This window comes from Ochotona curzoniae, unplaced genomic scaffold (genome assembly GCF_017591425.1).
Source record: "Ochotona curzoniae isolate NIBS_2020 unplaced genomic scaffold, NIBS_Ocur_1.0 contig_883, whole genome shotgun sequence".
NCBI lineage: Eukaryota > Metazoa > Chordata > Mammalia > Lagomorpha > Ochotonidae > Ochotona > Ochotona curzoniae.
The window spans coordinates 70029733-70053306 of NW_024466599.1; the positions used below are offsets into that span (position 1 = coordinate 70029733).

General features: G+C 42.1%; 1 protein-coding gene across 2 annotated transcripts in view; it reads left to right on the forward strand.

Moving 5' to 3' along the window:
• EIF5B (eukaryotic translation initiation factor 5B) overlaps positions 1–23574 on the forward strand; it is a 63173-nt gene that overhangs the window by 18736 nt on the left and 20863 nt on the right. For both annotated transcript variants that reach the window (XM_040993803.1, XM_040993805.1), the window contains exons 6-12: positions 623–773; positions 2939–3037; positions 3474–3560; positions 4582–4656; positions 11477–11763; positions 18008–18115; positions 18254–18364. In XM_040993803.1, coding sequence (XP_040849737.1) covers positions 623–773; positions 2939–3037; positions 3474–3560; positions 4582–4656; positions 11477–11763; positions 18008–18115; positions 18254–18364 — 918 coding nt within the window. The remainder of the gene's footprint in view (positions 1–622; positions 774–2938; positions 3038–3473; positions 3561–4581; positions 4657–11476; positions 11764–18007; positions 18116–18253; positions 18365–23574) is intronic.

Consider the following 23574-nt stretch of genomic DNA (forward strand, 5'->3'; position numbering starts at 1 on the left):
TCCATCCAATGATTCAATCCCCAAGCTTCCGCAGTGACTGGAACTGAGCCGATCTGAAGCCAGGACCCAGGAGCTCTTCCAGGTCTCCCACGCTGGTGCAGGGTCCCAAGGCTTTGGGCTGTCCTCGACTGCTTTCCCAGGCCACAACAAGCAGGGAGCTGGAAGGGAAGCGGGGCTACCAGGCTTAGAACTGGCGCCCATATGGGATCCTGGTGTGTTCAAGACGAGGACTTTAACCACTGGGCTTGTATTTGTTTCTTCGAAAGGCAGAAATTAGAAAGAGTGAGATCTTCCATTCAATGGTTTCTCCCCAAATGGCCAGAGCTGGGCAGGGCAAAGTGAGGAGACCAAAGCTTAATTTGGATCTCCTAAATGGGTTCAGGGGCCAAGCTCTTGAGCCATCTTACGTTGCTTTACTTGTGGCATTAACAAGGAGTTGGATCAGAAATGGAGCAGCCAAGAATTGAACCATATAGAATGCTAATCATTTACAGAATTTGAAATATTTTCATTTGGAATCTACTAACGTAATCATTTATATCTCAACAGTTTGATTTGAGTTGTTCATAATAATAATGCAGTTTTACAGTTTTTGTAATTTTTTTCTGATGTGCTATTGTAGGAGCGATTGGAACAAGAAAAAAGAGAAAGGAGAAAACAAAAAGAAAAAGAAAGAAAAGAACGCTTGAAAAAAGAAGGGAAACTTTTAACTAAATCCCAGAGAGAAGCCAGAGCCAGAGCTGAAGCCACCCTTAAACTTCTGCAAGCTCAGGGTGAGTGGTTCTCTTCATTAGCTGTACCGTTTGGGAGCGTCTCTCATATGGTTGTATCTTCACACTGTTCAGAAGATTTGAACAGAATCAGAAAAGTCTCTGTAAAAATGTCCAAAACAATGAGTGATATAATTTTATGGTTTAGGAAGGCGTAATATATACTGGGACAAACACTTAATGTCTTTTATAAATAGCATTTTTCTTTTCAAAGATGGAGATAATAAACCACTTTCAGCAGTATTAATGTTTGCCATTTTTGGGCTTCCCCATATGCACTTTTTCCTGTGTTGTGTTTTAAAGGTAATCAGATGGCGTATTTTGTTTTGCCCCTCAGGTATATTAGTGTGTATCCATCAGATAAAATCATTTTAGTTTTTAGCCTAAGTAGGGTATACATTATATCTACCAAAATTAGTTGCTTGATATCATCTAAGTTTCTGTGTTCAGTATTTTTCAGTTGTCTTTAGCTTTTACAACTGGTTAGTTCAAATCATGATCCAGGTGGGATCCACACATTGCTTTTGTTTGACCTGTTTCTAACTAACACTACCTCTATGCACTCCTCTGCTATTGTTTTGCCTGACATTAATTTGTTGGAAAATACTGGATGATTGCCTAGAATTTGTCAAATTCTGGATTTCTCTGATTGCATTATTAGCTGGTCAGCCTCATGACAAACATGTTTTGAAATCCTACAGGTTGGCTACTTAATTTTCTACCATGGATTGGAATGAGATATTTTCCTCCTAGAGCCTTGTTTTATTTTTATGCTGTATGTGTGTCGAGACCCTAGTATGGGTATTCAGTTAGGTTTTGATGGGATTTGACAGTTTAAAACAGTGTCTTTGCTCTATTGGAAGGACCATATTGACCTCCACTTATCTCCTGGACTTGTAGTCTACAGATTTTGAGAAATTGTCATTTTGGTGCTTATGCTGTAATTATAGTAATTATATTATTTATTGTGTAGTTAGTGTGTAATTGATGCTATAGTAAAACTTCAACATTACCCTTTTTTTCCTCATAAAAATCTTATTTTGCAGATGAGGAAATGGTGAATCATTGGTTTAATAGCTTGCCTGACATTCTAGAGCTGCAATTTAAACTGGTCTTTGTGACTGTCTCTTTACCATACATCATAAGAATACGCCAATCATTTATAGAAAATAGAATTAGCAGTTTATTTTGGTGTGAAATTTAAGTATGTGCAAGGAATCTTTGAAAACCACATTAAAATGTGTACTATGAAGGAATTATGCATGGATTTCAAAATTTTCAGCAAGGCAAGAATACTTTTAATTCCATTTTCTGTGAACTTTTTGAAGTTCTCTCAATGATTTGGCTTGGAGTAGTAGCTGTAAAAAAATATACTCAAATTTCAGAAAGTTTGAGAGGCAGAGAGAGACCCTGTTTGCTAACTCACTAATCAGCTGCCAACCATGGCCGGACTGAGGCTAGTTGGAACTTAGGATGTGTTAGCAGAAAGGCAGAATAAGACACAGGGCTGGATTTTGGGGAATACCAGCCTCCCAACTGGCAGTATAACCACAAGGCCAAATGTCAGAGTTTTATTCCTTTTCTTCTGTGTGTTTTGTTTGTTTTAAAGATTTCTTTATTTTTATTGGAAAGGCAGATTTACAAAGAGAGGGAAAGATCTTGTGTCTCCTGGTATACTCCCTAAATGACCACAACAGCTGGAGCTGAGCTGCTCCAAAGCCAAGAGCCTCTTTTGGATCTTTGATGCAGGTGTAAGGTCCCAAGGCTTTTTGCCATCCTCTGCTATTTTCTCAGGCCATGAGCAGGGAGCTGGAAAGGAAATGGAGCAGCTGGGGCATGAAATGGAGCCCATATGAGATCCTGGGCGGTTGCAAAGCGAGGATCTAGTCACTGAACTGTTGTGTTGGAACCCCCAAATTTTATTCTTACAGAATTTGAGTCTCCCATGTGGGTGTAGGGTCTCAAGGCTTTGGGCCGTCCTCGACTGCTTTCCCAGGCCACAAGCAGGGAGCTGGATAGGAAGTGGAGCTGCCGTATATAAATTGGTGCCAGATGGTGGAGAATTGGCCCGCTGCTTCACTGCACCAGCCTCCCAAATGCTGCCTTTTTACGTGTAACAGATCACACATGCAGGTATAAACTTGAGGCTTTCTATTTTTATTCTTCAGGTGTTGAAGTGCCATCAAAAGACTCTTTGCCAAAGAAAAGGCCAATTTATGAAGATAAAAAGAAGAAAAAAATACCACAGCAGGTGGAAAATAAAGAAGGTATGTATCTAAAAATAGCCTCTGATTTAGAAACGAGTTTTCTTCACAAACTTCAAAGCAGACAGTTTTTAGAAAGAAATAGAACAGCCTAGTAAAGCTTATTTCTGTATCTTTGTGCTGCTCATTGCCATCATTCTGGCCTGATTGTAATGTCAGGTAACTGAAAAATATCTGGGTGTTGCCCTGTGAATAACATTGTTAACTCCAGAAAGTCAATCTGTCATTCCTTCCTTGTTTGTTTGCTTCTCAGCTTTCTAGAATATTTTTTTAAGTAATTGAGCAGGAAGAGTAGCTTTCTATAAACATACCTGCTACTGAAGCCTTGTTTATAGTTCGCTGAAGAAATAGATGTAACTACTGATTTTTGTGTTGTTTGGTACTTAATAGGTATTGTTATGCCGAAAAATAACTAACTTGGCTTCTGCTCTTTGTTTAGTGGCTGAACCAGTGGAATTAAGTGCTGCTGTAGACGTTGTAGAACAAGGACCAGAGAAAGAAGATACACCACCTCCTGCTGAGCCAGGCTAGTGGAATTAGTTGATTAACTCATATTAAGCAGTATGCGATTTCATAATCCTATTTGTCATGAAATAGTTTAGAAAAATCAAAATACATGTCTGAATGGTTTTTCTTATAATTTCCACTGTTAAGTGTCCATCCAAGTGCAACCTCAACAGTTGTGATGTTTATAAGTGTCAGTAAAATGTTTTTCTAGAAGAATGCTTTGGGCTTCCCTCAAATGTTTATATTTGTGGGTCAGCAAGTTCAGTGAGGACATAAAGTTTTAGTTCAGTGTTTCAGAGGCAAGTGGGAATGAATTTTAATTAGAATGTTTTAAGGAACAGGAAGATTGGTGTTAAAACAAAACCTGTGGTTAGCTTGTATTAATCAGAGGACTCAAGTTATTCATTATGTGTTTGAGGTTTGCGGAAGTGGTTTGACATTTGTAAGAATAGGTTTGCTTTGGATTTCAATGGACAAGCATCATTATTAGGGAGAATATTAAGGTTTTAATAGTTAAGCACTATTCAGAATTTCAGATATCTGCTGTTTTTAAATTATAAGCACAGCATTCTTCTGTTTGAACTGGAATGGTAGTGACAGCTTTGCACCTTCAGCTTTGGATTTTAAGCAGTATTTGGATGTGTGTTTAAAGCTTACCAAAATGAATGAAAAAGTTTTCATGTATGAGTTGAAAGCTGAAGAAAGAAAAATTTTATTTGTCATCCAAAACAGTTATTTCATGTTTCTTTATTCAATTTTGAGGAGCATTTCATTGTTTGAATTTCTGATTTGTTAGTTGCTTCAGACATGAATTCTGAATTGCTTCGTATGATGTATTGAAAGGATGATGCATAGAGTAGCAGAAAATCATACCATGTTAGCTGTGTTAAAAAGATAGTTCCCAAAATAACAAAATTGTGCATATGTATATTTTTGAGCAGCATTAAAACAATTTGTTAGAGCATAATTTTTCCACTTCTCCAAAAGCAGCCTGATTTTTCTAAATATTCTGTATTTTCAATGGAAATTTGTCTTTACAGAAGAAGAAGAAGATACTGAAGATGCCGGACTGGATGATTGGGAAGCTATGGCCAGTGATGAGGAGAGAGAAAAAGGTGAATCACTCATAAACATGAAATGATAAATTCTATGATTATTAGATATGTATGTAATTAGATTAATATGTTTAAGCCAATTATGAAAGTTTTATAAACACTGGGGGATAGGGACCTGTCTTCTCTCTGCATTGTCTTGATTTGCAAATCCTTGTCTATATCTTCATTTTATCAATGAGTGTATCTTTTGAAGATCATTTATTAGCGAGCTACTTGAGATTCAGAATTTCTGTGATTTTTAGAGTGATAGTGTTACAAGTAGCATTATTGAAGATGGCTTACCAAAAGTCCTGGTAACCTAACATGTCTTGAAAAGATTCACAAAGTAATTCCTAGTCACTGTTCCTTTCTTGCCAAAATGTTTGCTTTGTTTAATTGCCAGCCTATTTAAAGCATATATTATATTTGGAAGGTGGAGTTTACAGAGAGAAAGAGAGGCCCTTCATTTACTGGTTCAGTGTCCTGACACAGCCATTGGCTAAAGAGGAGCCAGACAGGAGCCAGGAGCTTCTTCAGCTTCTCCCATGTGGATGCAGGGACTCGGCACTTGAACCTTCACCACTTTCTCAGGAACATTAGCAGGGAGCTGGATTGGTGTATGTGCTACTGAAGCTAGCAACTGGACTTGAACTGGCACCCATATGCAGATAGCAGCTGTGCTAAAGTGGTGACTCCTGTTTCCTATTCTAGGAATTATAGTGATAGAATAGAATAACTTACCACCCACTGGGCATTTCTAAAGAAAAGTAATTCCTACAGTTTTGAAGCTTTAGAGTCCAAGATGAGGGTGACAGCATCGGTGTGTGGAGAGGACCATTATCAGCATCTGAGTTGACCACTTGTCCTCCACAGCAGAAGAATACTGTCCTCTGTGACCAAAAGGAGGGAAATCGAAGTGGGAAAAATTCTCTGTATATTCTTTTTTAGAAAGGTGTTAACTATTAGAAGACCTTCACACACACACACACACACACACACACACACACACACACACACACACACACACTTTTTTTATGCTTACTGTTTATGTGAAAAGTAGAGTGACAGAAAAAGGTAGATAGATCTCTTCCATCCACAGGCTTATTCCTCAGGTGGCCACAGTGGTTGGGACTGGATAATGACAGTGAGCTGACAATTCTATCCAAATTTCCCATGTGGTTTTCAGGTGTCCATGTCATTGGGCCATCCTCCGCTACTGTCCAAGAGTGCAAAACTGGGCAGAAGCTGAGGCTGGAAATGTAGGGCCAGGATGGCAGGGACCCAGTTGGCAGAGGCAGTGAATGAGTCCAGTGTGGATGTGTTGTCTCGGTGATGAGACTAAATACCCATTATGAATCTTCATGTCTGATGTAGTATATTCAGCCTGATATATTGTACATTTGACCTAATTAATGAAGTGCTGCTTTTGAGCCTTGACTCGCAAAACCATTTATTACACTTCTGTTTTTTAATATTTTTTAAGATTTATTATTATTATTATTATTTTTATTACAAAGTCAGATATAGAGAGAAGAAACAGAGAGGAAGATTGTCTGATGATTGAGTCCCCAAGTGACCTCAGTGGCCAGAGCTGAGCTGATCTGAAGCCAGGAGCTCTTCCAGGCCTCCCTCATGGGTGCAGGGTGCCAAGGCTTTGAGTCGTCCTTGACTGCTTTCCTGGGCCACAGGCAAGGAGCTGGATGGGAAGTGGGGCTGCTGGGATTATAACCGGCGTCCATATGGCATCCTGGCATGTTCTAGGCAAGGACTTTAGGCTGCTAGGCCACTGTGATGGGCCCCATTTTCCTAATTTTTAACTTGGTGGATTGTTGTTTTTCTCTGAGTGTACCAGGCTTTTACTTTTTTTTTATAAGAATATTCAGTTTTTTTGTGTTAAGATTTTCGTTATTTTTATTGGAAAGTCAGATATACAGAGAGGAGATACAGAGAGGAAGATCTTTGTTCCAATGATTCACTCCCCAAGTGACCACAATGTCTGGTGCTGTGTTGATCCGAGGCCAGGATCCAGGAACTTCTTCCAGGTCTTCCACGTGGGTGCAGGGTCCCAAGTCTTTGGACTGTCCTTGACTGCTTTCTCATGCCACAAATAGGGAGCTGGATGGAAAGTGGGACTGCCGGGATTAGGACTGGCGCCCATATGGGATCCTGGTGCATTCAAGGTGAGAACTTTAGCTGCTAGGCCACGCCGCCAGGTCCATCTCAAATATTTTAATGGCCCAGACTGAGCCAGGCCAATGTGTGAGTTGCGACCATCATCGATGTCACTCACCTTTGCCATTGATCCAGTTATAAGAACCACCATTGTTAGTTACCTCCTGAGATCAAAAGTTAGAACTGAATGTCAAATCCAGTTCTTACGTGTGAAAAATGGCCTTAGGTGGCATCTTAACTGCTAGGCCATCACTCAGAGGTTTTCAGTGTGCACATTCTGGAACTAACAGTGTCTGATGTTACTCCTTTCTAGAAGATGTAAGAACTTTGAAATACTTCAACATTTTTCCCACTTTAAATTTTTGCATTGGTAGCTCTGAAAGTTTCTGGAAAATCTGAATGATTGATAGCTATTTATTTTAGTGCAAACAGCATTGAAATGCATATAGACTTATTTCATAATGCACATTTTTCATGAACTTTCTGTGACCCTTGGTAGATCCTTGCTTTGTTGTTTATTTTAAATCTTACATTAGCTTATCTTTTTTTAATACAAGAAATATCTACTTACGTTTACCCATTTGTTTGCCATTTTGTTTCATTTCTTCCTACATTGTTGACCTTCCATTTGTGATCATTTCTGCTTGCTAGAAGAACATCTTTTCAGATTTCCTTTAGTATAAATTTGTGATACCTTGCATTCCTGAATTTCTAAAGCTGTCTTTATTTCAGCCTCATTCTTCAAAGATTTATTTACTGAATGAGGAATTCTTGGATCACACTATCCAATGTTTAAGGGTTATTAGTTCCCTGTCTAGGATGTCATTGCTTCTGTTGAGAATTCAAGTATTGGCCTAAATTCTCATTTCTTTGATTCTCTAATTTTATTATTATTTATTCATGATAGAGTTGTTTTTATTTATTCTACTTCTAGGACTGTATAACTGTGTGTTGTTGAAATGGTGTGAAGTGAGGAGCTATTAACTCTCAAGATTCCCATTATAGCTGTAATCTTTAACTGTCCTTGCTTCACTTTTTCTGTGTTTTCTATTTATAAGGTCTCTACAATAATCTTCAGTAGTTTCTGTTTTTTTCCTTTTTAGTTAAAAAAAGTTTTTTTTTTAATTTTTTAATGTTTAGATAGTGAATCGGGGTTGAAAAGTCAAGGGTTATGTGACAGTGGATGAGACCATTGTTTCCAAATGTTTTTCATCTTCCTGTTTCTCGGGGAAGGAGAGAAATACATCAACAAACCACACCCTGCCTGTCAGCACGCGAAATTAGGGAACAGCTAGCCAGTATCAACGAAGGGTCCCTGATGTGGCGTGTATTCTGAGGGTTCTACTTAGTGGTCTCGATAGTTCTCAAATGCTGTTTATCTCACCAATCCAAGGATGAGGAAATCCTTCCAAGATTCGTTGGCTGACATAGTTGACCTCAGTCTCCAGATACTTACTGTCATCATTTGGCTGGGTTAGTTGTCCAATTTGTTCTGTTTTCCTTCCTCTGCTGTGAAACCAGGTGTCCTCTGCAGACTCCAGTGGGCTGCCATTGTCTTCCCTGTGTATCTGGGCCAGCCATCCACTGAGGGGGACCAGTTGTGACACTTGAACTTTACAGACAGACCACCAGTGCTGGACATGGGCTCTCATGTGCCCCATGCACCACCTGTTCCATTCCCTAGATTCCCTGCAACCCCACACACCAAATACTGAGAAGTGTGCTGCCAGGCAGCAATTGGGTTTTGCACAGTGCCATTGGTGCCCCAGGCTGCATCCTGCTTGAACCTCACCTTCAGGGCTCATGGACCTGAGACCCACCATACAGGTGACAAATGACCCAGGGCAGGCAACCCAGGCCCTACTAGACCTCTGGTCAGGGGGCTTACAGACCTGCACCAACTGTATCAGTCCAGGTAACCTGGGCCCTACTGTATCCCCATACCCGGGGTTTGTGGAACTGGCATCCACCATGCAAGCCAACCAAAGGACCAGGCCAAGTAACCTGGGCTGGGCCCCATCAGACCCCTCATCCTGGGGCTTATGGACCTGGCACCCACCGCACAGGTGGGCTTAAGGACCAAGGCCAGGTGACCTGGGCCTGCTTGATCCCCTCGTCCCTGGGGCTCACATATTTGGCACCACTCCTCCCCCACCCCTGTATCTTAAAAAAAAAAAAAAAGGAATAGGCTAGGCAATTATGCTGGCACACTGATGCAGTTAACACATATTTGTCATTAGCAAGGCCCAGGATATCTTCCAGCTATTAGCTGCTTTTCTCCTAGCAGTGTAACACTTGCATGGGTGTAATACAACCTAGGCTGTTGCTTACAGCTGGGATCTTTTTTTTTTTTTTTGAAAGGTTTATTGATTTTTATTGGAAAGGCAGAGTTACAGAAAGAAGAGGAGACAGAGCCTCCATCTACCGGTTCACTCCCCATATGGCCACAGTGACTAGAGCTGAGCCTGTCCAAAGCCAGGTGCCAGGAAGTTCTACCGTTCTCCATTGCAGGTGCAGGGTGCCAAGGCTTTGGGCCATGCTCTACTACTTTCCCAAGCTGCAAGCAGGGAGCTGGATGGGAAGTGGAGTAGCCAGGATATGAAGCGGTACCCATATAAAATCCTGGTGTTTTGCATGGGAGGAGAATTTTTCATTTCCTGAAAAATGTGCATTATGAAATAAATACATATGCATTTCAATGCTATTTGCACTAAAATAAATAGCTATCAATCATTCAGATTTTCCAGAAACTTTCAGGGACTTCTGGCTGGATTCTGCATTGGTTTCACTTGACTCTCTTCAAGGTCATTAATTTTCTGTATTTAATAAATTGTCATCTGTTGAGCCCATCTCTTGGTTCTTAATTTTGTCAGTTGAAACTTTTATAGACTTTCCATCTGATAAATTGATAGTTTTTGGTTTTTTATAGGTGCATAATTTACTCTATTTTTAATTATTCTCTTAATGGTGAAAGCAAAGTTATTTTCAGCTTTGGGCTTCATAATTTCAATATATGGTAGCCTTTGGGGAATTGTAAATGCTGGTTTCCTTTATTTGGCTTAATATTTATTTAGGTTTATTAACTTGAAAGACAAATATTCCGTTATCTGGTTCACTCCACAAATGTCTGTAGCAACTGGGGCTGTGCCAGGTTTAACCTAGGAGCGTGGAAATCAATTCAGGACTCCACATGGGTGAGTGTCTAGGTAACTTAGGCTTTCTTCCTCTTCTTTCATAGGTTCATTAGCAAGGAGTGCTATTAGAAACAGATCAGTTGAGACATAAGCTAGGACCCACATAGCATGCTGGCCTCACGGATGTGGACCTGCCTGCTGCACCATCATTCCAGCCCTGTGGCTTGTTGTTTTTATGGATATTGGACTGCATATTTTTCTTAAACTGTAGAAGTAACTTGAAGTCAATGATATCTTTCTGACAGAGCAGATTTCTCAGTACTTCCCTAGGAGTTGTGCAAACTAGCAATCTAACGTCACATTAGATTTGTGAGAGGTTTTAAATGTGATCTGCCAATGATGGGCAGATTCTGTTTATTATTCATGCTTCTGGAATACAACTCTTCTGAATTTTATCATGAAGTAACTGTAACCCAGTGTTTACCCTCCTATACATACAACCCCCTTAAGATTCCATAGGCTCAGTGAGATATCTTCCAGAATCAGCACAGAACCCGAAACAGAAAGTGTTAGTCAACATTGAACTCCTGGATTATATCTTGTGATGTGTTGCAAGTTTTCCTTTAATCTCTGGCTTAGTACTGCTTTTCTCTTTTTATTGTTTATTTTTGCTTCAAAGAGAATATAGGGAGAGAGGGGGGCAGAAAGGTTTTTAAAGGTCTTTCATCTGTTGGTTCACTCCCCAAATGGCCATGATAACCAGAGTTAGGATGGTCTGAAGCTGGGAACCAGGAGCTTCCTTCAGGTCTCCCAGATGAGTTCCCTGTTGCCTTCCCAGGCCATTGGCAGGGAACTGCAGAGGAAGTGGAGCAGCTGGGGCGCAAACTGGTGACTATATGGGATGCGGATGATCTAGGCAGAGGAATAGCATGCCACACTGACCCCAGCTATAATGCTTTTCTTTTTTAATAACTTGCCTGTGGATTACTGCCTTTAGTTTTAACTGTTTAAACATAGCCACCTTCATTATAGCATATAGGCAAGCACATTTATTTATTTTTCTTTTTTATTATCATTTTATAGGCCCTGAGATTTCCCTTTACTCCCTCTCCAAGTCTTCTTCCCCCAAAATGCGTTCCTCTGTATTATTACTAGCGTGTAGTTCTTCACAGTCACATGTCCATCATTGCGTGCATGGACAATGCAGAGTCCAGCATGTTATGGTCAAGATATAGTTTCATTGGGCCAGAAGAGAATGGAGTGACCTTTTCCAGATTCTAAAAGGAAAAAAATTGTTGGCCCGGGATAACGTATCCAGCAGAGCTTTCCTTTGTCTTTGAAAATGAAATAAAATTCTTCCACAGTGAAGAAGTTACAAGAATATGCCTCTTCCAAACACATTTTATTCATGATGCATTGAAAATTGTGCTAATACAGTAATTAATACACTTTAAATATTTTTCTTTTAAAGTTTCTTGTACTTGATATATGCTGCTTAATTTCATTTGTTTTAAATGTCTGTATTTTTCTGAAAGATGGAAACACAATCCATATAGAAGTAAAAGAAAATCCTGAAGAAGAGGAGGAGGAGGAAGACGAGGAGGAAGAGGAGGAAGAAAGTGAGGAGGAAGAGGAAGAGGAGGGAGAAAGTGAAGGCAGTGAAGGTGATGAAGATGACGACAAGCTGTCAGATGAGAAAGATTCAGGGAAAACGTTCGATAAAAAGCCAAGTAAAGAAGTGAGCTCAGAGTCCGAGTCTGACTCTGATGATGACAGAACCAAAGAAGAAAGGGCTTACGACAAAGCAAAACGCAGAATTGAGGTATTTGTTTTTTATTCTCGTTACTTTTCTCCCACCTCCTCTTTCATCATGAGAATGTGCACTGTGACTCAATGCTTTGAGCATCTCTCAAAAATAATTTTCAAGGAAGTATCTTGCCCAGTGTTGTTTGAGGGTGTTGAAATATACTTCAGTTTAGTCACCCAAGAGCCTCCCTCCTTACTCACGTCAGAATGAAGGCTGCTTCATTAGTTTTTCCTCATTTTCTCCAAAATCTAATGTGCTCCTTGAGTGATCGCTTATAAGGATGCAGAGGTCTTCTGAACATTTGTGCTGTCATCGTGCACATCATTTTTTGTTTGTCCTGCATATCTTGCTTATTCAGTATGAGACATTTGGTCATTTTTGTTTGCACCTTGGGAGTTGGAGAGGCTTCTGTTTCGTAAAGTTCAGGTATCAAAAAGCCTTTCTGCATTTTTCCTATTAAATGAAAATGTGAGCTGACTTCATGAACAAGTTTCCTCTAATTGTGTCAGATAAATATGTTGGTAATATATTACAAAACTGTTGGTTTGGTTCTTTTAACACTAAGCTTCAGTGTTTGTTATCCCAGTATATGATGTTTCAGTTTTTGTTTTGATGACTTTAGCAACATTTTTATTTTCCCTCTCTTAAATTCTAGACAGGGGTAAATTATATACATTTTTGAAGGATAAAAGGATATGTTCTAAGTTAGTGTTACTCCATTCCGATGGTGTTGACATTTTTGAAGCAGATGAATCTTTTCGGTCATGGGGACTGTCTGCTTCCTTATAATAAAAATGTTGAACAGGGCGGCCTCCTTGGCCTCTCCCTCTTAGATTCCAGGATCGTTTGTTTTCCATTTCGATGTGACTTTCTTCCCGCTGCACTTGGTCAGGTGTCGTGCTCTGAGGGAACGTTGAAGTGTTTGATGATTGATTCCAAAGAAAAATGTGTCAGGGATTAATGGCTGCTTAGTGCAGTGTATTCAGAGGGCATGTGGGGTGCCCACGTCCCTTTTTAGGGTGCCCGGGTCGGGTACCTGCTCCACTTCAGATTCTGGTGTCTTGCTGTTGTGCTCCCTGGGAAGCAACAGATGGCAGCCCGTGTGCTTAGGTCCTTAAAACCACACAATAGAGCCCGACTGAGTGAGCCTCTTGACTTTTGTTGGCCTGCCTCTGGCTGTTGCGTGCACTGGGGGAAACCAGTGATGCGAGGGAGCTCTGTGTGCTTTTTGTCCTTGTCATTCCATGTGCCTGCCTCTCTCTCATGCATGTCTTTCAAAGAAAAGTATTTTTTTTTTAAAGATTTATTATTATTATTATTTTATTGGAAAGGCGGATATACAGAGAGGAGAGACAGAGAGGAAGATCTTCCGTCCGATGATTCACTCCCCAAGTGAGCGCAACGGGCCGATACTATGCCGATCCAAAGCCAGGAGCCTCTTCCGGGTCTCCCACGCGGGTGCAGGTTCCCAAAGCTTTGGGCCGTCCTCGACTGCTTTCCCGGGCCACAGGCAGGGAGCTGGAAGGGAAGCCGGGCCTCCGGGATAGAACCGGCGCCCGTATGGGATCCCGGGCGTGCAAGGAGAGGACCTTAACCACTTGCGCCACCGCGCCAGGCCCAATAAAAGTATTTTTTAAATAAAAATTTTAAATATAGTTCTGGAATTGAACCTCACATTAAAAATGTTAATCTAATGTTCAATAATAAGGTTTTTAGATATGTGTGCTTTTTTAAAAAAAAAATTATTTATTTTTATTGAAAAGTCAAATGCAGAGAGGAGGAGAGACAGAGGAAGATCTTCCATCCGATGGTTCACTCCCCAAGTGACCACAATGGCTGGAGCTGAGCTGAGCTGCTAGGCTACTGTGCCGGGCCCAGATGTGTACTGTTATAGACCTCTGAACTGTAAATTATTTTAAGCTGCTGTGTTGACGTATTTATCTATTAGTGTTTATTTAAATACACAATTCAGTGATGTGTTGTGAATATACTGGGTTATACAGGTATCACAACCCAATTTTGGAAAGTTTTTGTAAAAGATGTCTTTGGCCAGTTTGCAGTCATTTCTTATTTTCAGCCACAACTACTAATCTGTATCTTTTTAGATAAGTTTTCTGGAAATTGACAGTATTTGTACTCTGGTATCTTTTCACAATTCTTTAAGTTCTCTATGGCAGGCAGTGGTCGCCCCTTGTTCCCACTTTTAGCGATATAGGACTTCTTTTTCTGTTTGAAGGTTTTCCCTGTTTTTGATGTTCTCAAAGACCCAACTTTTGGTCTTACTGAATTTTATCTTTTTATATTTTGTTAGTTCCTTTGTTTTGTTGAGTTTTACAGTTTTTATTTCTTTTGCTAAGTTCTCATCTAATTGTGGGCAACTGCCTGCTGCGTGGTGGGTGGGGCTTAGACCTTAGTTCCCTGTGGTCTGAGGCACAGCTTCCAGGCCTACATTGGAGTGTGACCTCCGACATGGCTAGAAGGTCAAGGGGAATCCACGTGGAACATGACCAGAAGATGAAGGGAAATAGACATGTCGTGTAGGCAGTTACGGTGTCTTTGGTGGTGGTGGGGTCTGCCGGAAGACTTCCTCCTGCCCTCCCCTTTCTTACCCTTTGAAAGTGGAAAACTGTGCGTGATACAGCAGATATTCCGAACCATCATTGCCTCACCCTCTGTGACCTCAGGGTCTGCTGCCAGGGCCTGAACCCTGGGGTCTAATTTCTTAGATTATTTGAGACTTGCTTCTGAAGCCAGACAGGGATTGATATTATCAATTTCTGGTATTGCTTTGATGCATTTCTATTTTCATTCTTTGCAAAATATTTTCTAATTTCTCTTATAGTTTTTGACTTATTTTCAAACATTCTGTTAAAATTGCAAATATTTACGAGTTTTCCCAGTTTCCGCTATTTACAATACTAAATTCTGACCCTTGAGGTCAGAGAATATGCTTTTAAAAATTAGTTAATTTGGGCCCGGCGCGGTGGCGCAAGTGGTTAAAGGTCCTCGCCTAGCACGCCCGGGATCCCATATGGGCGCCGGTTCTAATCCCGGCAGCCCCGCTTCCCGTCCAGCTCCCTACCTGTGGCCTGGGAAGGCAGTCGAGGACGGCCCAAAGCTTTGGGAACCTGCACCCGCGTGGGAGACCCGGAAGAGGCTCCTGGCTTCGGATCGGCATAGTATCGGCCCGTTGCGCTCACTTGGGGAGTGAATCATCGGACAGAAGATCTTCCTCTCTGTCTCTCCTCTCTCTGTATATCCGCCTTTCCAATGAAAAAATAATAAAAATAAATCTTTAAAAAAAAAAAAAAATTAGTTAATTTGGACCCGGCACCATGGCCTAGTGGTTAAGGTCCTCGCCTTGAGCATGCCGGGATCCCATATGGGTGCTGGTTCTAATCCCGACAGCTCCACTTTCCATCCAGCTCCCTGCTTGTGGCCTGGGAAAGCGGTCAATGACCGCCCAAAGCCTTGGGACCCATGCGGGAGACCTGGAGGAGGTTCCTGGCTCCTGGCTTTGGATTGGCACAGCACCAGCCGTTGTGGTCACTTGGGGAGTGAATCATTGGACGGAAAATCTTTCTCTCTGTCTCTCCTCTTCTCTGTATATCTGACTTTCCAATCAAAATAAAATAAATCTTTTAAAAATTTTTTGGTTAATTTGAGAGGCAGATTTCAGAGAAGTTGAGTTTCCTTATTTTGGTTAACTCTGCTAATGTGTGCAGTGGCCAGGCCTTGACCAGTTCGAGCCAGGAGCCAGGAACCAGGGACCCAAGCACTTGGTCCGTCCTCCAATGCTTTGCCAGGCACATTAGCAAGACTCCAACTGGCACCCTTGTAAAAATGTTGGCCTCACAGCCATACTATAAGGCAGGCCCCAAGTTTATACAATTTTTAACACCTTTTCTTGTGGCATAACACGGCTTTCTGTGCAGATGTGGAGAGATCAATTCGTGGCATCTGTTCTTATAAGGGCACCAATACTGTCATGCTAGGATCCTTTCCTTATCACTTTATGCCACATTGATTACTTCCGTTTACAGTCAGATTGGAGATTAACACATTAATGTTATATATTTTGGGGAAATGCGGTTCAGGGTCAAAACCATGCTACATTTTGCTTTCTGAAATTTACTCCAGACCTCTGAGTCAGATTCTTCATGATTCAGAGGCATTAGCTAAGTGCCAGCTGGGGGATCTGGTGGGAAACTGATTAAGAAATCTCCAACAAAAGAATAGTAAATCATTACAAATGTTTGTAGCAAATATTTTTTATTATAAAAATGCATTATTTATTTGAAAGAGTTACATAGTAGAGAAACAGAGCTACCATTCCCTGATTCACTCCCTAGATGGCCCTGCCAGGCACGTCACTCATGTTCCCAGCATAGGGACTGGGAACCCGTATATTTGACCCATCTCCTGCTACTTTTCCCAGGGTATCGCCAGGGCGCTAGACTGGAATTGGAGAGTCTGGGATACGAACTTAGCACCTGTATGGCATGCCAGCATCACACGTGGCAGCTTTACGTGCTGCACCACAACATTGGCCCCCTTGAGTTTTTATTAATAAGCAGTACAGCATAAAGAAAGCATTACCAGAGAAATATAGATTTGTATACTTGTCTGTCATTAGTGTGACCAATGAATTCTTTTTTTTTAAGATTTTATTTATTTTCATTGGAAAGTCAGATATACAAAGAGGAGGAGAGACAGAGAGGAAGATCTTCGGTCCGCTGATTCACTCACCAAGCAGTCACAATCGCCAGTGTTACCCCAATCCGAAGCCAGGATCCTGGAGTTTCTTCTAGGTCTCCTGTTCAGGTGCAGGGTCCCAAGGCTTTGGGCCGTCCTCGACTGCTTTCCCAGGCCACAAGCAGGGAGCTGGATGGGAAGCGGGGCTGCCAGGACACAAAACAGCACCCATATGCGATCCTTTTACCACTAGGCTACTGTGCTGGGCTCGGAACCATTGAATTTTTTAACCAAGTATGGAAGAGATCTGCATTTAGTAACCAAATCAAATCCTAACTAAAAGTCATAGTGTTCAAATTTGAGTTGTTTATATGATGAGTTCCTTGTGCAGTACATGCCAGATAAGTTCTGCTTTGTGGGCTCATAAGGGCTGTATTGTGATCGACATTAGTATTTCTCATTTGACATTAAAAAAAAAAAACTTTTGTCGTAGCTTCAATGAAAAACTTCAGTATTTCTTGTTAGAAATAAAGGAAAGAGCTTTTACAAAAGTAACATTGATGGCACCAGTGCAATGATTCAAGGGCTAAATCTTCATTTTGAATGTGCTGGGATCCTATGTGGGCCCTGGTTCATGTCCCAGCTGCTCCACTTCCTATCCAGCTCCCTGCTTGTGGCCGCTGAAGGCAGTGGTGGATGGCCCCAGACTTAGGACCCTGCATCCTTGTGGGAGACATGAAGAGGCTCTGGCTCCTGCCTTCAGGTTGGATGGGCTCAGCTCTGATCATTGCAGCCATTTGGGCAGTGAACCAGCTGAGAGAAAATCTTTCTCTCTTGGTCGTAAATCTAATCTGGCTTTCCAATAAAAATATATAAGTTTTTAAAAAATGACATTGATGAAAATACTTGATCTGAATGCCAGGTTTACTGTGCTTAGATTGGTCGTTTCAAAATAGAACTATGCTAGTTTGTGTTTTCCATTGGACCTCAGGTAAATGCTGCAAAGAGAAACACTGGCTCGAAGGAGGCCTTACTCTTTCTGTTCTCTGTGGAGGTGGTAGTGTCTTATGAAGGCAAGAAATGTCATTGGGTTTGCTTATGCTCAGACTCTTATGAACTTGCTTCCTACAGAGATTTTGTCATATTTGTACATTGGATCAAAGTATGAGAGAAGTCATGTTAAATATCTTAACACTGTAGGGAAATTTTTAAATTTACCTCATTTTATAGAAACTCTCCACATATTAGTGTTTGGGATATACTATATACTCAGTATCATAAAATGATTAGTCTGTAAAAAATGACGGATACAACAATATTCAAAAAGTTTGAGGTGACATTTCACAGCATCCCAATTTACATTTAACAGTACTACTCTGAAATCTAAATCAGTTTCTCTATGTTCAGAGGAGCTATCATGGAAATTAAATTGCAAAGTTGTTATTATAAATTACACAACTCAAAAGAGTAAGAATTTGGGTGTAGGTAGTGTCATTTCCTTGCCAAATAAGGAATGTGAGTACCTGAAATAATGTTAATCCTCCAATTTTTTGTTTGTTTCTAGAAACGTCGACTTGAACACAGTAAAAATGTAAATACAGAAAAGCTAAGAGCCCCTGTTATCTGTGTACTTGGACATGTGGACACAGGAAAAACAAAAATTCTAGATAAAGTAAGGAAATATTGTACCGTTCATTGTTGGCTTATAGAATATCTAGCACTTTAGTTGAACACATGAATTTCTGATTTCTTACTGCTCTTCCGTGTTTTTCTGTATCAAAAATACTGATATGTATTCACTGTATTGTAGCTTCGTCATACACATGTACAGGATGGTGAAGCAGGTGGAATCACCCAGCAAATTGGAGCCACCAATGTTCCCCTGGAGGCTATTAATGAACAGACTAAGATGATTAAAAATGTAAGTACTTAGTATGTATATTTAATTCTATAAGAAAAATGAATTATGAACCAGTGTAACAAAATGAACAGAAATTATTGTAACAGATCCCTGCCATTCAAAATTACTTATCTGTTCCTTCACCCAGTGGCTTTAGATCTTTTCTTAATGGAGTACTTGTGGTAAGAGTTTTCTCATTCCATTTTCTTTTTCTCTCCCATAGGCAACCACTGTTTGTCATTCTTTTCTGTATTTTAACTGTTGCTGTAGATATTCATATGTTCATGTCTTTTTTTTTTTTTTTTTTCAATTTTTGATGATGTTCACATAGTTGTCTAGTGTGATAAAGGTCAAGGGCTAGAGTAAAGTGGGTGAGACCATTGTTTCCATATTCTTTTTTTGTCTTCCTGTATCTAGGGGAAGGGGAACGATAAGGGGAGAAGCCACATCTAGCCTCCCAACCACCTCTGTACCCTGGAATGTGGTGGACAACCATCCAGTGTCGTCCTAGGTTCCCCAATGTGTGCCATGCTTGGAGGGTCTCGCTGAAGTGGTTTTCATACTTCAATAGTTTTGAATAGCTTGGATCTCACCGCTCCAAGTATGATAAAATCCTTCCAGGATCCACTGGCTGACATAGTCCACCTTAGACCCAATTTTCCCAGATACTCACTGTCAACACTTGGCTGAGGTAGTTGATCAATCTGTTCTAGCCTGCTTCTGCTGTTTGGTGCACCAGATGTCCTTTTCAGGCCCTAATGGACTGCCATATTCTCCATGTACACCTGGATATGCTGTCCACTGCTCCATCTGAGCCACTTAGTGGCTCAGCTTTGACACATGCACTCTACAGACAGACCATGGAACCTGTAATTTTCCCAGTGGTTGGAGTCCTAAGTCCAGTGGTTCAGTTGAGGAAGGGTTCCTCAAAGACTCTTTGTCTGGGGTGATCCCAGACCTAATTCTTGCGTGTGCTTGCCGATATAGGGTCTGGCTCAGTCTGTCACCCACATCAGCCCATGCGCGCTGGTGGTTGCATTTGCTGGGTCATCCCTGTCTCTAGCCCCGTCTCCTACGCAAACCAGTGGGTATTGCAACCCAGTAGTCTGATCCTGCCCACCACACATTTGGCCCTCACCCACACCAGTGGGAACTGTGGCCCAATTGGAGCGACCCCAAATAACCCCCACCAGGCGCCCCACCCCTGCCCTGATTCTTGTGCTTGAAAGTATGTATAGCAGGTTAATCTGGTCTGTCCCACATCCCATTCAGCTCTCGTGTGCCAATGGGCATTGAAGCCTAATTCAAACCAACCAACCCCATTCTCCAGCCCACATTTGTGTGGGCAGGTGCCATTCTCTTTCTAACCATGTCTGCCCCCAGTCCTCTTTCTCATGCTCATCAGTGGGACTGGCAACCTAAGAGAGAGGTGCCCACAAATTCCCTCTGGGCCCATTCCCACTTCCAGATCTTCCACTCTCCAGGTGGTTCTGCAGTTTAGCTTGATGGAATTTGCCCCTGGTGCCAGCACCTGCTAGCAGATGCTGTGGCAAAGCCCAACCAAACTGCACCTACTCTGACCTCTATTTGTACCAGTGAGTAGTCGGCTCAGCCTGGCTTTCCCCTTAACCCAGTCCACATGCAGGCAAACAGGTGTTCTATCACTGGCTGGCCTGGTCTGCCTCTGATCCCACCTCTTTCGCTCTCCAGTGGGAGTAATGGTCCTGCATGGGAGCCTCCCACAGGTCCCTGCTGGGATTCCATTTCCTCTACCTGCACCCTGCCCCCCTGGTTCTCATGTGTGCTGGTTGAGTGCTGTGGCCCAGCCTGCCATGACCCATTTCATGTCAGCATTTGTTAATGAGTGTTGTACCCTGGCTGGACCTGGTCCACCCCCAGTTTCAGCTCATGATGGTGGGGACAACAGCCCAGCCTAGCCCAGCCCAGCTGGCCCCCAGTCCTTGCGCTACTATAACCTGGCTGGTCTTGGTGGCCCTACCCAACTTGTCCCACACCTAGTTCTGGTTCTTGGATCTGCCAGTGGTTCATATGAACTGGCCCAGCCAGGCTTGCCACCAGACAGGAGCCATATGTATGCTGTAACCTGGTCTGGGCTGCTCACAGCTTTTGTTCTTGTATTCAGTTGAAGGGACTGTGTCCTGACAGAGGATTTCCCAAAGCTCCTCCGTCAGCTCTCCCAGTGCCGGATTTCGCACACACTGGTGGGTCCATGGCCCAGCCTGACTTAGTCCACCTCCTGTGCTAACAAGAACAGTAGCCTTTCCTGACTGACTGGCCTGTTTCCATTTGATTCTTACTGTTTGGTGCTACAGCCCAGCCTGCCCTACACCCACCCTTGTTTTCATGAGTACCATAGGATACTGGAGTGTAGCCCAGTCTGGTGAACCCCAAATCCAATCTACTCCCATGCTGAGGGAAACTGCAGCCATGGCCAGACCTGGTTGCCACCCCCATTCTAGCACTTGTGCTTACCAATGGGAACCACAACCTAGCCGAGGTATCCCCTTAGCTCCCAAACCAAGCCTATTCCCAGCCACAGATCTTGTGTTTGCCGTTGGTTGCTCTGACCCAACTTGTCATATCCCCTCACCTGTCTTAACCTTTGCCTTTGGATGTTACATCCTAGCCTGACTTGGCCAGTCCCCACTCCCAACTTTGGCTGGCAGGTGCTGGAACCTGGCCGTGCTCAGTCTGTTCCCATCCCTGGTTCATGCAAACCAGTAGGAGTGATGGCTTAGCCTGGCATGACCTGTACTCCACTCTGGTTCCTGTGGGCTAAGGTTTATTTGGCCCTGTCTGGTCCACTTCCTTCCAAAAACCAACCCACACTTTCAGTGGTTGGAGCTACCTTGCCAGGCCTAACACACTCCCAGACCTGAACCATGTGCTTATCAGCGGTAGCTATGGCCCACCAGGGGAGTTTCCCATTTCCCCCATCAGACCCACTCCTAGACCCAGATCTCATGCTTGCTGGCAGGTGGTAAGCCCTTAACCCATCATAGTTTGCCCTCTCCATCCTGGCTTTTGTATGAGCTGGTGGACCTTGTGGCCCAACCCACTGCACAACCTGTTTCAGGGTAAACTAGCTGGTGCTACAGGCTGGACCTACCCATCCCTACTACCTGTGACTGCCGGCAGGTTCAATGATTATACATAGCTCAGCCCATCACTACTGTCCACTTTTAAGCTAACCAGTGGGACTTGCAGTTCCACAGGGTTATGCCACACAGCCCCACAGAATCTACCCCTGGACCTAGTTCTGTTGCGTATTGGTTAGTGTCATGGCCTAGTCTAACACTACACATCCCTTATTCAGATACTCACTGGTGGGTCCTACCAGACAGGCCCCAGCCTTTGCTTGTGTGGGCTGGTGTGTTGTGGTCAGCAGTGTTCCCTGCTAACCAGCTCCTTAGGTCACCTGGGTGGGCTGGTGCATTGATTTGACCCATAAAGGTCCATTTTGTATTTTACATTATTTAACATAACATGGTGCCCCAGGCTCGTTTGATGCAGAAAACCCAAGACTCAACTGGGTCTTGTAAGAATTATGGGAATAACATTCTTGTAGTTTTTGAGTATTAAAGAATGATTATGTAGGCTTACCGAGAAGGTCTTTTGGCCATGTATGTGAAATCCTTTGTTCAGAATTTTTTTGTTTCCCTTAAATATCTTGAATTTCCCATTTCTTGCAGTTATACTGTTAAATTTGATCCAGATCCAATCTTCCTTATCTTACAAGATTGGTGAACTTTTTTTTCTTTTTTTTTTTTTTTTTGCCTCTGGCTGATGATTTCTCTGGTTTATTTTTCTGGTTATTTGGTGCTCTGTTTCATTATGTAATTATGAATTTTTTAAGACAGTTTTTAAATTGCTCCTTTCCAAACTTAAGTGTATTTTGAATATGAACTCAGTGTTAGTCATTGAAGGCATCATAACAGCTTAGTTCACCATTTGCCAGAACTTGAAATTCTGTTATTTTAGGACATAAAGAGCAAGGTAATTATTAGTCCTGAGTTAAAGTTCTTGGGATAACCTTTATGTGACAATGTTAATTGTTGTTTGTAGCTGAGACCTGAACTGAAAATAGTTATGGCACTTAGTGCTTGTTGATTTAATGCCTCCAGAATGCAGTTACGAAGCATTTTATGTTTGAATCATTTTGACATGGATTAGAATATAAAATTTCAGATCATTTGAAGATTAGCAGTAATGTAGATAATCATGTGAAGAATCTGTATGAAATTTGTTGCATATGTTAGAGACTGTCCAAATGAGGTCTCTTGGAATGTTTCCAATTATTTACTTGCTTTTGTTCTGAAAATCAAGTGTTTTGCTTAGCATTTAAAAAAAATTTGATGATGTGTATATGGTTGAGAAGGATACATGCCCATATGGAGCACTGACTACAGTGGGAGACCATTGCTTCCAGTTTCCTTTTTTCCCCCTGTAGCTGGGGGGAAGCAGGGAGGAAGGGGAGAAGCCACACCCAGCATCCCAACTGGATCATTACCTGAGGATGGGGGCAGGCAGACACCTGATGTCCTCCCAGGGTCCTGATGCAGGCGTGCTCCTGGGGTACTGCTCAGGTGGTTTTGATACTTTTGAAATGCTGTTGATTTATTTCGTTGCTTTAAGGATAAGGAAATCCTAAGATCCGTTGGCTGACAGTAGTTCACCTTAGAGTCTCCATTTGCTTAGATACTTGCTGTCAACTCTTTGTTGGGAGAGTTGTCCAATTTGTTCTGTCCTCCATTCTCCGCTATGTTACTAGATGTCCTCTTCAGGTTCCAGTGGATTGCCATATCCCCTGCCCCATACATCTGGGTATGCCATCCACTGCACCGAATAAGCAATTGTGCATTTATTCAGCATTTTTTATCAATGTGTAAATCCCACTTCAGACATAGCTTTGTGAAATTTTGGCACTGCTGAGAATTGTTGTAGCATTGGATCAGATGAACTTCTCAGAACTGAGAACTGCCTCTTGCATATCAGATTTTAGACATAATCTCATTACTGCTTGGTTATTTATATCATAACTTAACAGTATGCTCAAATTTGAGAGTGTGTTTGGAGGTTCTAGCAGGGGAGCGCAGCTACTCATATACCCTTGACCGGTCCTCCTCTAGCGGGGATGGTCGTCCTGTTCGACTGAGCGCGCAACTTTGGGAGGGACGCACATGGAGCGGTGAGGGAGGAAGAGGACACCC